Source organism: Poecilia latipinna, unplaced genomic scaffold (assembly GCF_001443285.1).
Source record: "Poecilia latipinna isolate Pla-1442-1.1 unplaced genomic scaffold, P_latipinna-1.0 Scaffold468, whole genome shotgun sequence".
Taxonomy (NCBI): Eukaryota; Metazoa; Chordata; class Actinopteri; order Cyprinodontiformes; family Poeciliidae; genus Poecilia; species Poecilia latipinna.
In genome coordinates this window covers 168,405-183,073 of record NW_015113084.1, presented here as the reverse complement: position 1 = coordinate 183,073, position 14,669 = coordinate 168,405, and the positions used below count along the sequence as shown (strand labels likewise).

At 38.1% G+C, this 14,669-nt stretch overlaps 2 protein-coding genes across 4 annotated transcripts in view; both read left to right on the top strand.

The window, feature by feature from the left end:
• The first annotated feature begins 1,363 nt into the window (after nucleotides 1-1,363).
• On the top strand, nucleotides 1,364-11,742 carry LOC106951689 (mitogen-activated protein kinase kinase kinase 7-like). Of its 2 annotated transcripts, XM_015039355.1 has the most exons (14): nucleotides 1,726-1,770; nucleotides 1,901-2,011; nucleotides 2,840-2,905; nucleotides 3,206-3,251; nucleotides 3,847-3,985; nucleotides 4,068-4,192; nucleotides 5,053-5,181; nucleotides 5,640-5,770; nucleotides 6,016-6,103; nucleotides 7,875-8,002; nucleotides 8,979-9,096; nucleotides 9,402-9,463; nucleotides 9,662-9,777; nucleotides 10,743-11,742. In XM_015039355.1, exons 1-14 carry the CDS (start codon nucleotides 1,726-1,728, stop codon nucleotides 10,912-10,914), a joined length of 1,476 nt encoding a protein of 491 aa, XP_014894841.1. In that variant the 3' UTR covers nucleotides 10,915-11,742. The 2 variants fall into 2 exon arrangements, with proteins under 2 accessions (XP_014894842.1, XP_014894841.1); XM_015039356.1 differs by lacking the exons at nucleotides 5,053-5,181; nucleotides 5,640-5,770; nucleotides 6,016-6,103 and having other exon boundaries at nucleotides 1,364-1,770.
• Nucleotides 11,743-13,609: 1,867 nt separating this feature from the next.
• Nucleotides 13,610-14,669, top strand: part of LOC106951688 (transcription regulator protein BACH2-like) — a 16,768-nt gene continuing 15,708 nt past the window's right edge. Inside the window, exon 1 of one of the 2 annotated variants that reach the window (XM_015039353.1) lies at nucleotides 13,610-13,830. The gene's annotated coding sequence lies outside the window, so the exon portion shown is untranslated. The other variant, XM_015039354.1, reaches the window with a different exon arrangement.

Genomic DNA, 14,669 nt, shown 5'->3' with positions numbered 1-14,669 from the left:
AGAAACAACTTATTACGGCAAACAGTCATCAGTGGCTATGCTAACTAGCCTCAGCATTTACAACAGGTTGTGCTGGCTGCAGATGGTGATTGACAGCGGTAAGCCCCGCCTCCTGACTCTGATTGGTTGTTTCTAGTTTATACTGGGAGAAAGAGAAGCTTGATTTTTTTCCCCCACAGATTATCAGTCTCAAATCAAACTGTCACACCATAGCGACTGTCAAGAAAAAATAAATATATATATATATAAAACTTACATACTGCACTTTTAAGTCTTTCATCACGTCAAACAATACGTTAAAATATTTAGAATAAAACTATAAAGTATCTCTAACCAATCCAACTGACAGTGAAAACACAGTGTCTGTTATATTTATTGTTTGTTAAAGCACTTCGTCATTATGTTCGTGATTCTAAAAGGGACGTGCAATAACAGAACCATTATTAATGCCTATTTATGTCTGATTAATTATCAAACAAGTTTAATTATGTTTTACAATCAGTTAGTATAATGAACAGAATATTCCAAGATGATGGTTTTACATATATTAAGTATTTTAAAATTGTAAATTTAAAGAATCAGTGTTGTATAAATGTGCCTGTTCTTGGCCTGATTTCTGTTTATTTCTGATGTTAAACTGTATAAATGAGTAAAATGTATCCTGTTCCTCTACGACTCACTTTCATAATAAACTGAGTGTTGAATAAAAATGTTCCTGAGCTGGAAGAGAAAAAAACACAGCTGACTTTTGATGGGTTATAAATCACATCTTTGTTTTTTGATACACACTGGCACACTTCAATAAATCTGAATACAACTGAACGGTTAATTATTTCCAAAACTTTATTCCAAAGTAATAAAAAGGCACACATCAGCAGGTTTTCTGTGTATTTTATGCATAAGAATAAAAACTAACATCACAAAGGAAGTGGTTGTTGTTTAGTGTTATTTTTTATTATCAGGTTACAAGCTATAAATTGTATTAATCTCTTACAATAGAGAACAATGTATAGAGGAAAATCTATTAATTCTCTCTGTAAAAGTTGATTATTTTCTTTTTGTAAAACTGAAACAGCTTATTTAAACAGAAAGCACATGCATACATTTTAAGATTTGAACCTTAATAAGCGATCTGTATAATAAAGAACTGTGACTTTATACAAATTGTCAACTTCCTAAAATAATGGCTTAAGTCATTTTTTACCAAAAGTTTATTTTTAATTTATTTTAATTTAATTTTTGCCTTAGTAATCTTTTGGCAAGAAAGAGGTGTTGTTGTTGTTGTTGTTGTTATTATTATTATTATTATTACTATGTCAAAATCCCTTTTGGCAAAAAATGACCATTATTTTAGGAAGGTGTCGCAATGGCGATATTGTAAAAGTAAACGGAATTTTGATGTGTTGTCGCCCCCTAGTGGACATTTTTGTCTTTGAGTAAAGCTGCGTTTAGGAAACTAAATTAAATCACGTAAATTCCATGAATCCACTCAGATCACAGAGACGTAACGCGAAGATAAGCGTGTGTGTATGTGATGTATGAACGTGATGACCTGGAGCACTGTTCTCTTCCGCGTCAGTGAGGCGTTCAGGAACACCCGGACTTTAAACATCCAGGCTGCTAAAGTACTCCACTTCCTCAAACTGCAGATAGTTTGTTTTGGTGCTTTGGATCTGCGGCGGAGCAGCGGCTTGGTTCCGATTCGGCCCAGAGGAGGGGGGCACCATGGTGTTTGAGGACATCCAGTACGATGATATTCTGTTCGAGGCGGTAAGTTCTGGTTCTGCAGTCGAGAAGAGGTTCGAGGCGAGGTTCAGGGCCGAGCTTGTGAAGTTCCTGCGTAACGGTGAACGGTTCGGATCAGCGGGTCCATCACCAGGTTCCGTGTGTGTGGCTGCAGGCTGTGGGCAGAGGGACCTTCGGTGTGGTCTTCAAGGCTGTTTGGAGAGGAAAAGATGTGGCCATCAAGACCATCGAGAGCGACGCAGAGAGGAACGCCTTCCTGGTGGAGGTACGGATCCATGATTTATGGGTCAGAACCGACACTGACCGGGGTGAGATCCGGGTTCAGTCCAGTTTAACCAACGCTGATGGGGAGCCAGTTCGGATCCCTTTACGAACCAAAAAGCCCGTTTTGCTTTATTTTTAGTAAATAAAATCTACACAGGGCTGCAAAACTTACTTGAACCTCAGTGAAAATATCAATTATTTAAAATACAGTTTACGGAGTTTAACGTAGGAAATGTACTTTTTGGGGTGAAAGAGAACCTATTGAGCCGTAAATGATTGCTTATCAACATTCATACAAAAAACAGGGAGAAAATGACAAGAAACCAGTGTTGAAATGCTTAAAAGAAACAAATGTTTATTAGTCAGACTGTTTTGGTAAATCAAAGGCGACTGTAAACAATGAAAATATTTTCATTTATCTGAAGGGACTGTTTGTTCCAGAGCTGAAGGTTATAAAAACAATATACTTATTTTTATTCTAATAAAATCTTAAAATAAAAACATTCTTGCATTGTAAAGGACATATGCTACAATTTTATTATATTTTTTAAAGATTAATTTTATTTTACACAATTAGAAATGAATCTAGCATAAATTGGAAATGCTACAAGACAGTATTTAATATTTTTCTTTCTTTTACCTGCTTTTAAAGGTGAATGCCTGTGTTCCTCTGAACTGATTTCCAATATTAATACATTTGATTCATAGATTTAATTATTATTTCTGAACAGAACCTTAGAAAACCCAAATGAATCTCTGTGTCTTTGTTGCTGCTGTTGTGAATTGTTTTTATTTTTATTTGGACCTGTTTTTGTGTGCATGTGTGCAGCTCCGGCAGCTTTCCCGGGTCAGTCATCCCAACATTGTGAAGCTGTACGGCTCCTGTGACGACCCGGTGAGAACCCGACAGATCACTGAAACATTTACCACGAGGTTCTGCTGGTTCTGTTTATAAGTATGAAAGGAGCTCAGAGTTCTGGAGTAAATTAAAAGCTTAAATCATTTAGTCATAATCTGCCACATTTCTTTAGATAACGATAAATTAGCATCATTTAGTAAATAATGTAGAGGTCAGATTTGAGCATTTAATGATTATTTCTTTCCATATTTCATCAAAAATGTTGAACAAATAGAGAATTAAATTGCTACACTGTGGTTTATGTTTGTTTTTTAATCTTTTCATTTGTGTCGTCAGGTTTGTCTGGTGATGGAGTACGCAGAATGTGGCTCTTTATACAACCGTGAGTCTCATCTGATTGTCTTATTCATACAAACAAGTTTTAACCACATTTCCACCAGACACTTTAACAGAAACTGCAGTTTCTGTCAAAGTTTCATAAGTCTTTTATTGAACAAAACTGATTTTGGAAAAAATGATTTTGTCTGATTTTGTTGTTTTTTGTTACTTATGTAAATTATTGTCCTTAAAATACCAACAATGTCCCAGTAACTTTATATTTTGGTCCAGCTGATGTAATTTTCAAATATTAAAGGATCAGTTTCTCAGTACTTGAGTAATTTCTTGGCTACTTTTTACTTTTACTGGAGTAAAAACATGTTAAAGTAGGGCTACTTATTTATCGTTTTCTTTAGAGAAACACACAACAAGCCAGGAAAAGATGCATAGATTTCAGATTTATTCCAGTTTTGTCTCTTCTGTCACATTTAAATCAACCAAATTTACTGTCACTTTTCCACACTTGGTTGGATTGGGAAACTTTTTTTTCACTCAGTAGTTAAATCATAACTTTTAAAATGTATGTTATCTTTGTCTGGTGTTAAAGTTGGTTTTGTTTATCATTGAGGAAAAAGTTTAGTGGTGGTGTTGTGTTGCAGTCCTGCACAGCGCCGACCCGCTGCCTCACTACACGGCCGCCCACGCCATGAGCTGGTGCCTGCAGTGTGCGGACGGCGTCGCCTACCTGCACAACATGAAGCCCAAAGCGCTGATCCACAGAGACCTCAAACCGCCAAAGTAAAAGCACAGGCGGCCCATGATGCATCAGGGTCCTGTGGTTTTTGTTGGGTTTTTTTAAATTTCTGTCTCTCTGTTTCAGTCTGCTGCTCGTTGCTCGGGGAACGGTGCTGAAGATCTGTGACTTCGGAACGGCGTGCGACATCCAGACCTACATGACCAACAACAAGGGCAGCGCCGCCTGGATGGCTCCCGAGGTGTTTGAAGGTCTGAGGCGCTTCGGCTGCGTTTCTGCCGTTTGCTGCGGTTCCAGATAACAGCACAATGTAAAATTATGAAAATCAATTCGCTTAATGGAAACGCACCAATTTCAAAGAAAACTGAGTTTTTTTGCACTCAGTTGAGATATTGAAATGAGTATATTTTATGGACGAGGATTAGCGCCACTGTAAAGATGTTGTTTTCTCAGAATTCAGACTTTAATCTCAGAATTTCATCTTTTTCCTCAGGATTCTGACATTTTTCTCAAGATTCCGACATTTCTTCAGAATTCCAACTTTTTTTCTCAGAATTCTGACTTTTTCTCAAAATTCCTTTTTTCTTAGACTTGGACGTTTTTCTCAAAATTCCTTTTTTTCTTAGACTTGCGATGTTTTTCTCAAAATTCCTTTTTTCTTAAAATTGTGACTTTTTCTCAGAATTCAGATTTTTTTTTCTTCATAATTCTGACTATAATCTCAAATTTTTTACTTTTTTCTTCCTATTTCTGACATAAATCTTCTGAGATCAAGTCAGAATTCTGCAAAAAATGTCTCTTCCATAATATTTTGCAAAAAACGGCAATGAAATTATTATTTTTTGCATCACATAAGTGATCAGCAGCTGGATGCTTCTACTGCCGGAAAAGACGGCAGGAAGTTGTTGGAGGACGACGGCACGGCATGATTTTTAATGACTTATCCTGTGAGCAAGCGTATTTATGTGTGGTTTTAATTGCATCTCTTATTTAACTGAAACATTGCACTTGTGAAAGTTTATTTTTTCGACAAAGTTTTGATCGTATTTGTGAAGGAGGTGCCGCTCTGTCGTTCCCTGAGCTGCAGCTTCTCTCCTGTCTGCTGTTTCAGGGAGTAACTACAGCGAGAAGTGTGACGTGTTCAGCTGGAGCATCATCCTGTGGGAGGTCATCACCCGCAGGAAGCCCTTCGAGGAGATCGGCGGATCCGCATTCTGCATCATGTGGGCGGTGCACAGAGGTGGGTTACCATGGCAACGCAGCACGTCTTGATGCTCAATTCAGATTTATTTCACTTCATTGTTTTTGCTGAGAGCCGATTCTCTTACTCACTAAATGTTGACAGCAACTTCTGTAGAGAAATCTGTTTAGATGTTCAGTCGGTGGGATTATGATGGGATGGAGTGACACAGATTTCATTCATAAATTTATTATCATAATTTTCAGCCATCGTTTACATCCTAATTTACCACATCCGGCCTTTTCTGGTGCAGAATTATGACACATTTCACATCAATGACGTAAAAGCTGAAGACTGCAGACGCTTAGAGAAAAATCAGATACGTGTCTGAATTCTCATTAGGAAGTGGCACAGACTGGATTTTGTTCGGGGTCATAGGTCATATATGAGTTTAGAGTCCCATGAATGTAGCCTATGTTGCTACGTATGAAGCTAACTGCCAGGTCATTGTGATGCAGGAACTCGTCCTCCTCTGATTAAGGATCTCCCTGAACCCATCGAGACGCTAATGACCCGCTGCTGGGACAAAGAGCCTAGTCAAAGGCCGTCTATGAGCGAGGTCCGGGACACCATGAGCAGCCTGATGAAGGTAAATATCTGCACAGCTCTCCTGCAGCTGCAGCATCCTTTAAATCAGAGCTGGGTAGAGCATCCAGGCAGCAAAACTTAGTTACTCGCAGTGAGTCAAGTATCCAGAGATTTTACTCAAGTAAGAGTAGCGGTACTTCATAATAAAGTTACTCAAGCAGAAGTAAAAATACTCTTAAAAGTAAATTTTTGCCCTGAAGTTACTCAGTTACTTCCCTCCTCTGATTACATGTTTGTGTGGTCCAGTACTTCCCAGGTTCTGATGAACCCCTCAATCTTCCTCACCAGTCTTCATCATCCAACAGAAGCGGCTCCTCATCCACAACGAGCACAGGTAACGATTTCACTGTATAATGTTCTGCTGTAAGTCCATAACAGCAGTACGGTATCATTAGGACGGAGCTACTGAGTGGGAAAAACGTTGCTGCTTATCGGCCCACGTTTGGAGTCACTTTAGACCCCAAGTGTCCAAAGTTTTTGTCACGTGGGACAAAATTTGTAGAGTCAAAAGTTGTTGCAGTCCAAAAAACCCAACTAAAGCTTTTCAAGTGAAAAAGTGGCCTGATATTTATCGTAGATACAAGACTTTAAAGGGATTTTTATGACCAGGTATTAGAAGAAAAGAAGTAAATTTCGGCCAAAAACTCATAAATTTTGTGATTAATCAAGTTTTTTTCTGTAGAAAATTTCTATTAAACTAAAAATTTCATTATTTCAAGGAAAAGTCTTCCTGATTTCTTTTTTTGGTAAAAATTTACTCCTTTCCTTTTTCTTCTTACAATGGCCCTAATACACTGTAGCAGATTTTCATGTTTGCTGCATTAAGATAAAGGCATGTAGTTTTCAGTTTATTTGGGTCACTTCGTCTCAAAATGTTTGCTATTTTTTGCTAAATTTAAGAAATAATAAAAGCAAAACTTGGCTTTTCAGTAAAAGTATTCCTGTTTTACCTTTTGTTAAAACTTGTTTATAAAAAGACATATACTTTGTGTTGTACTTTATATTTTCCTGTTTAATAAAATTATGTTTGTAGCAATTTTTATCTTGATTTCAAATTAAAAGTCTCCATCTGCATCTACGGGCCAAATGTGTAGAAATTTTTTAACTGCAGTTTGGGGCTGCACAAAATCAGTACAGGGGCCACAAATGGCCCCCGGGCCGCACTTTGGACACCCCTGGTTTAGACGTTTAGGTTTAACCCCCGCCTGCCCAGTCAGAATCCAGTTGGTAGTGGAAACGCTCTCCTGAATAAATTCCTTTCTGAACTTTTGAAGGAACTGAATCATATAAAATGTTTGTAGCTTTTGTTGTTGATTTAAATAAATATTTTAACGTTTTTACATCATTTTATTATATTATTCCCTCTTTAAAAACACACCTGTGGTGATTGTTATAACTCCTAAAAAGCTTCATCTCACAAAGCGATTTCCATTCAGCTCCTGCAGACTAGCAACGGCAGCAATTAGCAAACACCTGATTTAACAGCATATCTGCAAAATATTTTATACAAACTACTTCTCAGTCGTAAGAATGGTTGTAAACGGCTTCATGGAGGAGCATTGTGATGACGAGCAGAAGGAGCAGGAGCTTCTTAAAGAGAGAGGCCCAATTTCAAGGTGTTACATTATGATGTCAAATTTATTTTAAGTTATGTTTGATGTGTCATTTTTAAAACAACTGAAAGGTAAAATAGTTATTTAACTGTGGTATAAAATGGCTCCATAAATCTGGTAAAAATGTGATGCTAGCCCTTTAAATCGCTGACAGCTTGTCCAAAGAATGTTCAGTTGTTTTTGGTTATAAATATTTACATATTTGAGCAGAAATGTTCATGTTTTCTCTCAGATTAAACTAAAAACAGATGTTTCATCGAAACGGACCGCAGACCCAGCTGCCAGGGTCTCTGGTTCTGACTGAAACCCAATCCGACCTCCACCTGGAGAGTTTTATTCTGAGAAAACTGAGCTGAAATTTCAAGTTTAAAGTTTGTACGGATGAACTGAAGGAAGGAAAATCGTCTCTGTGTGTTTGTGAGGCTCAGCAGAATCTGGTTCTGTTTTCTGGTACTAATCGGTGATTCTGTGGGTTTTGTGTCCCGTCTTCAGGCTCGTGTGCCGATGGAACGATTCACAGCAATCGCAGCGACGACGCCAAACACAGATCTGCATCTGGCGGCGAGGAAACGCTGCAGAACACTGAGAACAGAATCCCGCTGCAGCCCAGAACTCCAAAGGTAACGGAAATAAAAAAAAAACAGACACTTCCCCCAGTTTCCATCAACTTTAGAATTGAAAATAAATTCGCTGAATGGAACCACGGTAATTTAAAAAAATCTCACATTTTTTGATAGATTTTTCAGCCGTATCAAATTAGATGGATTTCGCAAAACTGTACGCATCACAACATGCGTCACATGACCAAAATGATATAAAAATAGAGAGTATATTAAAGATTTGTTTTAGACCTCTCAGGTCTGGAAGAACCCAACATGGAGAACCAGCATCCAGCTTCACTGCACCACAAATATGGAACAAACTTTCAGAAAACTGCAGAATAGCCGAAACACTGAGTGCCTTTAAATCTAGACTAACAGCCCACCTGTTTAGAGTTGCATAATAAATGGAACATTAATCAACATTTTAATGTCTAAAGATGGAAAAATGTGAAGTTTACTGGTTTTCTCAGTTGTTTGTGCGTTTTTATGGTTTGAAGCTCTTTGAACTGCTTTGTTGCTGAACTATGCAAATAAACTCGATTGATTGTGAAATCAACAAAAAAGACGACAGGAAGTTGGAGGATGATGGTTTGTTTTTGTTTTTTGTTTGTGGTAAAACAAGTAGCTCCACCAGATTTATCGCAGCATCGCACAGTTCATAAAAAGTCAAAAATGCTGAATCAGTATCTGTTCTGTAAAATGGCCGACAGTTTCCTCAAAACGCCGCACATGTATAAGCAGCTTGTCGCTCTAACTCCTGCATAAGATGCTATCTATCTGATGGCTGATAGATGATGAATAAAATATGAATTTAATCTCATGTAACTGTTTACATCCATATTTTTATGGCGCAAACGAGCTTATTCACATGTGATTTTAGTTTAATTTCTTATTTAATGTAAACGCCACAGTTGCTCAGCTGTGCAGGGTTTAGCCAGTGATTTGTGAATATTAGTAACCGAGTCGCAGCTAATGTTCTGATTCTTTCCTCCAGGCTCGGTGGGCCGCTGTCTCCAGAACCTCCAGTTTGGAGAGTCAAAGCTCCGCACACTTCAGCAGCTCTGTCAGCACCTGCAGCCAATCAGAGCTGAGGATGACCATTAGCCCGACAGGTGAGGTTGACGTAGAGCTCCTCCTCCAGGTGGATCATCAGTGAACTAAGTTTTTTAACATAAACTTTGTGACTTTATTGTAACTATAACAGTCGTTTATTGTCATGTTAGTTAACTTTACTATTACTGTGTGTTACATTACTGTTAGCCGTAATTTGCATCTTTAGTTACTGTTATTTTTACAGTTATTTTTACTGTTACATAGCTATCGATGCTACTTTTTAAATCCAACTTTAAATGTTACTAACGTTACTTTTACTTTATGCTTCTTATTACTGACTTTCTTAATGTTACTTTGTGTTCAGGTACCGAGGGATCAGAAAGCCCGGTTCCCTCCGTCTACCTGAAATTGGACCATCAGTTACAGGTACGTTCACATCACTGGGTTGTCCTGGACTGTAGATTGCTTTCCATGTGTTCTCACTGTTGTTCACTGTGTTTTAAATGTAACAAAAGTGAAAAATGTCCCACTTGTTGGTGCATCAATGTCTGATTAACGAACAAAACTCTTCTTGGATTCTTGGTCTTCACCGTCTTCTTGTTGTGTTTTTCTCTCTTGTTTCAGCCTTTGGCTCCTTGTCCAAACTCCCATGAGTCCATGATGGTGTTTGAGCAGCACATACGAATGGCTCAGGATTATCTGAGAGTCCAATCCGAGATCGCACACCTTCTGAACAGGAAGTATGTTTCTCTCCACCTAATGGAGCGTTTTATATCTTCCTGCGACTTTAAAGTTTAGAAAAGTGTCATTAAGTCCATCTGAACTATCATTGTTGCAGTAAACTCATTTTTCAAGATGGCTGCCGTTTTCAGTCTTTCAAACCAATAATTGCCCTAAAATATTCCCCCATTTCATGATTTGGATTAACTTTGTCACATTATCCTGCTCGTACAATTTAAAGTAATAATATGTTGCAAAATCAGAAACTGAGGATCATCTTAATGGTTAGCGATAGCTTCTGCTAATTTTTCTATGTGTTTACGGGTTTAGCTTTCGCTTCGGCTAATAGTTTTATGTGCTTATTGGTTTAGCATTAGCTTCTGCTGGTTTTTTAATATGTTTAACTTTAACTTATGCTCATTTTTTACGGATTTAGTAGTTTAGTGTTAGCTTTAGCTAATAGTTTTCTGTGCTTAGTGGATTAGAATTAGCTTATGATAGTTTTTTAATAAGTTTAACTTTAGCTTCTTATAATTTTTCATGTGGTTAGCGGTTTAGCATTACCAGAGCTAAGATTGTTGTTTAGCAAAGCAGTGGTTAGTGAAGCTAACTTTTTGGTTAGCTGTGGAAAACTACTGCTATTCTCCATTACAAGCATGGTGACTATTTTGAAAATGGAAAAAGGAAACACAAGATCAAGAAAATCTAAAAGATTTTTATGTTTCAAAATATGTAGACTATGATTTAACATCATCTAGTTGCTTATTTTAATGCATAAATGTAGTTTCTATCAGAATTTTAGTGGCTATCTTGAAAAATCATGGCGGCCATCTTGATTTTTTTAGTGGCTAACATTGTTTTCTTTTCAAAAAAACAGGACCTTTGCTTGTATCTGCATGTGAAAGTATTTTGCTGAAACACCGTTATCTGCTGCACTAGTGTAAGAGTTTTTCCAACCAACCCGGTTCTGCTGGTTTCTGTTCAGAGAGGAGCTCATGGCGGAGCTGGAGCAGGAGCAGAAGGAGCAGCAGACCTCTTCACGCCTCATACAGGAACACAACAAGCTGCTGGAGGACAACAGCAGCCTGTCAGCCGTCTGCCGGGACCTGAGGAGCAGGCTGAGTCTGATCCAGAGTCAGAACCAGCCCTACAGCTGAGACCCAGCATGTTCCTGCCTCTGATTCTGCTCAGATGTAACGTATTGGGTCCAAACCTGCATCACCCTGGACCTGTTTCTTCAGCAGCTCACCAGCCGTCTGTAATGGAGCCGGTCCAGAGCGAAACTGATCCTGAGGTGAACAGATGAACTTCACAGTTAGATCTGAAGGAACTGATCATCCTCAGATCAGCTAAAGAACTACAGATCTAAAAGCTGGAGAAGTGTGAGCACTGATTTTACTAAAGTTCCCCCACTGAACTTCTTAAATTATCTACTTTTTGTATTTTTATACTTTTTATTTTTATTTTTATCCTGACTGCAAAGGAGAGAGAAAAAACCCTTTCCTTTACAAAATGTTGAACAATTGCTGTAACAAAATAAATTTTACACCAAACTTTATTTACATTGTGTAATTCTGTTTTAGACCAGCAGGTGTCACTCTTTCTTATGGAACATTTTAAAATTGATTCTGTCTCCAGTTTTCTCCTGGAGAAACAAAAACGTTTCAGTTTTCAGTCTGAAAGAGTTAAAATGTTCTTCTTCATGGGATCTTGGAGAAGTTTTTCAGAGAAAAGTTTGATGCTGGTTCTGATGGAGTTACAAAATGTGACGGTTCTGAGTAACTAGTTACATTTACTCGAGTAACTTTTTGGACAACTTTTTGTTCTGTAAGTGGTTTATACACTTTTTTTTTTTTTACTTTTACTTAAGTAATATTTTTATAAAGTATCCCTAATCTTACTAATTTCTGGATACTTTACCCACCAGAAGTAAGTTCGCTAAATGAATAACATGTATTAATAAAAACGCCAGATGCAGCAACAAACTGATGGTAGTGGTTTGTACACAAGTTTTGTTTTAATGTTTTATTTTGAGATCAAAATTATGCAGTAAATGGTTTATGTTGTACTACTTTACCCAGTTCTAATATTATAAATAAAACACAACTACATTAAGTTTTGGTTTCAGGCATTTTATATAGGAAAAACAGATTTGGATAAGTGTTTCTTTTGTCTAACTTTGTTTTTTGTAACTATTTTATGTTTCCCTTAAGAATACTGCACTTTGCACATACCTTTTATATAATTGTCTGTCTAAAGACATCTTTTAAATTCAATGTTCTGACAAGTTAGTCTTTTTATGAAATACTTCTTTAATTTTACTTTCTTGAACGCTACTTTTTAGCGTTCAAGAAAACGCTAAAATATGCACTACTTCAAAATATGTTGAAGTAGTGCAGGTTCTGCCTGGTTGTATTTATATTAAATGAACCTAATTTTTAATAGAACAATCACTTAAATCACTTCATACTGGAACCACAATCAATTTGCAATCAGATGTAACTTTCAGAATCAAATTTTGCATGTCACACATGCAGAGCGGGCTGCACACCACCAGGGGGTCCCCAAGAGCACCAAGCTGGAATGATGAAAATTAATTTTTAAAATAACATTGAATAAAAAATTTTCTCCTTATTGTTTTTATGGTTGGTACACAAATAATTGGTTAATTTGTTCCTAATTAATCTAAATAATTGTTTTTAGTTTTCTACTCCAGTTAAATTAAATCAATAGCCTTAATAACGCTAAGCTAATTACAAATGATAGCAGGAATGTTGCACACAGTAGCTTAGGAATAATGAAGCATTTGGTGTTGACTTGTTCCTATGGGGGGCCCCAAATTAAAATATACTTAGGGTCCCAAAAAGGCCCTGCACACATGATTTCATCTTGCAGGTTGTGAAACAAGAAGTTAAATTAGAAGGAAGCTAAGAGTTTTGATCAAAATTCAGTTGAGTTGCAGTGATCAGTCAGGGAAGATGGAAATACATGCGATCGATCGAAATGTTTCAATGGCAAGTACGCACAAATTTTTAAAACTTTGACTCGTTAAGTCTTCCTGGAGGGATGGGATTATACCACTTGGTCTACAATTCTTCCTTCCACTAAACTTTCTGTTAATATGTTTGGATACAGAAGCTCCATTAGCTTTAAGCTGTTATGGCCAAAGTTGGGTAGTAACTTATTATATTTACTCATTTAGATTGACTTAAGGAACTTTTTGGGGAAAAACAACCTTTAGGAGTATTTTTAATTTGTTGTACATTTTACTTTTACTTGTGTAATTTAAAAAAAAATTACACAAGAAAAAGAGAAGAAACGTTTCTTTTACTTGAGTAAAATTTCTGCTCTACACACTGCGAGCGACTTCACTGAATGAAGAACAAATTTATTTCAAACTAAAAAAAAACCTTGTAGTTTCTGCTAAAGTTTTATATTAAAGATTTGGAAAAAAATATATATTTTTGCCTGATTTATATTACAAAACGAGTTATTTCATTTTATCCTTAAAATATAAAAATGTCCACATAACTTTATGATTTGTTCCTTCTGATGATGTAATTTTTCAATATTAAGCAGTTTGTAACGCTTTTACTCTCACTCGAGTATTTTTTTGGACAGCTATTTTTTATTTTTTACTTTTACTTGATTAAAAGTATATTGAAGTTGTGCTACTCTTACTTGGGTACACTAATTCTGGTTATGCATTAATATTAATTCTTTTATTGATATTACAGAGATTTAATTGTAAAAAAAAACTTAAAACAAGCTTTTTTATTTACTCTGCTGTGATATGAGTGTGTGTGTGTGTGTGTGTGTGTGTGTGTGTGTAGTGCTGAGTGAGGAACGGGTGGGGGGGTTGTTATTGTGAATGAGGGAAACCATGACGTCATCGAACCGATGTCAACAAAGCAGCTCCTGAATCACAGAACGCGCTCCATGTCCACACTCAGACCCGGGTTCGGATCCATGCGGACCCGCAACGCTCGGTGACGGTCCAGCTCAGACCCCGGTTCGGCACCATGCGGACCCGTTGTGACCTGTGACGGGCCGTGGACGCGCAGGAGGAGCCGGTGAGTCTCCAGAAGCGGCCGCTGCGGCTGCATGCGTCCCAGTGAGGGTGTCTCCTCGGCGGTTCGGAGCCGCTGGGTGAGTCCGGTTGGAACTTGCGACCCAGCCGTGCGTGGGTGTGATTTACAAGCCTGACACGAGGCTGTGCACGCGCCTCCAGCCTCCGCGCACGGGAGCTGCGGGTCTTTGTGTTGGCGGGTTCACACGGTTGTTTTACTCCGCGGGGAGCAGGACAAAGGAAGCGGCCGCCGCTCCGCCCTCAGCCGGGGGAACAAAGCGCTGAGGGCCGGTGCAGCAGCCGCGGCGAGCCGCTGGAACCAGAACCAGCAGCTGCAGCTCTCAGAACCGCATCAGAACCGTAAAGCGTCTAATTTAAAGTCTGAGCGCCTGACAGCGTGCATGTGCCGCGCACACGCCTGGTTGTGCAGGATGAGCTCTTTGTTTTCCAGCTTCTCCTCGGAGCTGCGGGTGATTCTGCTAGTCATGAAAACAGCCAGGATGGATCCAGATCAGGGTCCAGGTGCTGGTCCAGATCCGGCAGAGCTGGTTCTGGATCCGAGCTGCTCGTGTTGCTGAGTTTGGACCCGTCAGAGCTGTAAAAAGATAATTACAGTGCGGTTGTTGTTTAGGATCGCTCTGTTCTTTTGTAGACTATAAATTCCTTCAGAATGAAACTTGGAAAGTTTAAATAATGATGGACCAAAAACTTATTTGTGAAGCAGATGGTAGAGTATTTGTTAATAAAATCTGACAAGTGTGGCTTGCAGACATACTTACTTTTCCTGATGTTTTATTTAACCACCTTTGGCTTCAATTAGCTCCTGTCAGTTTTGTCAATTCA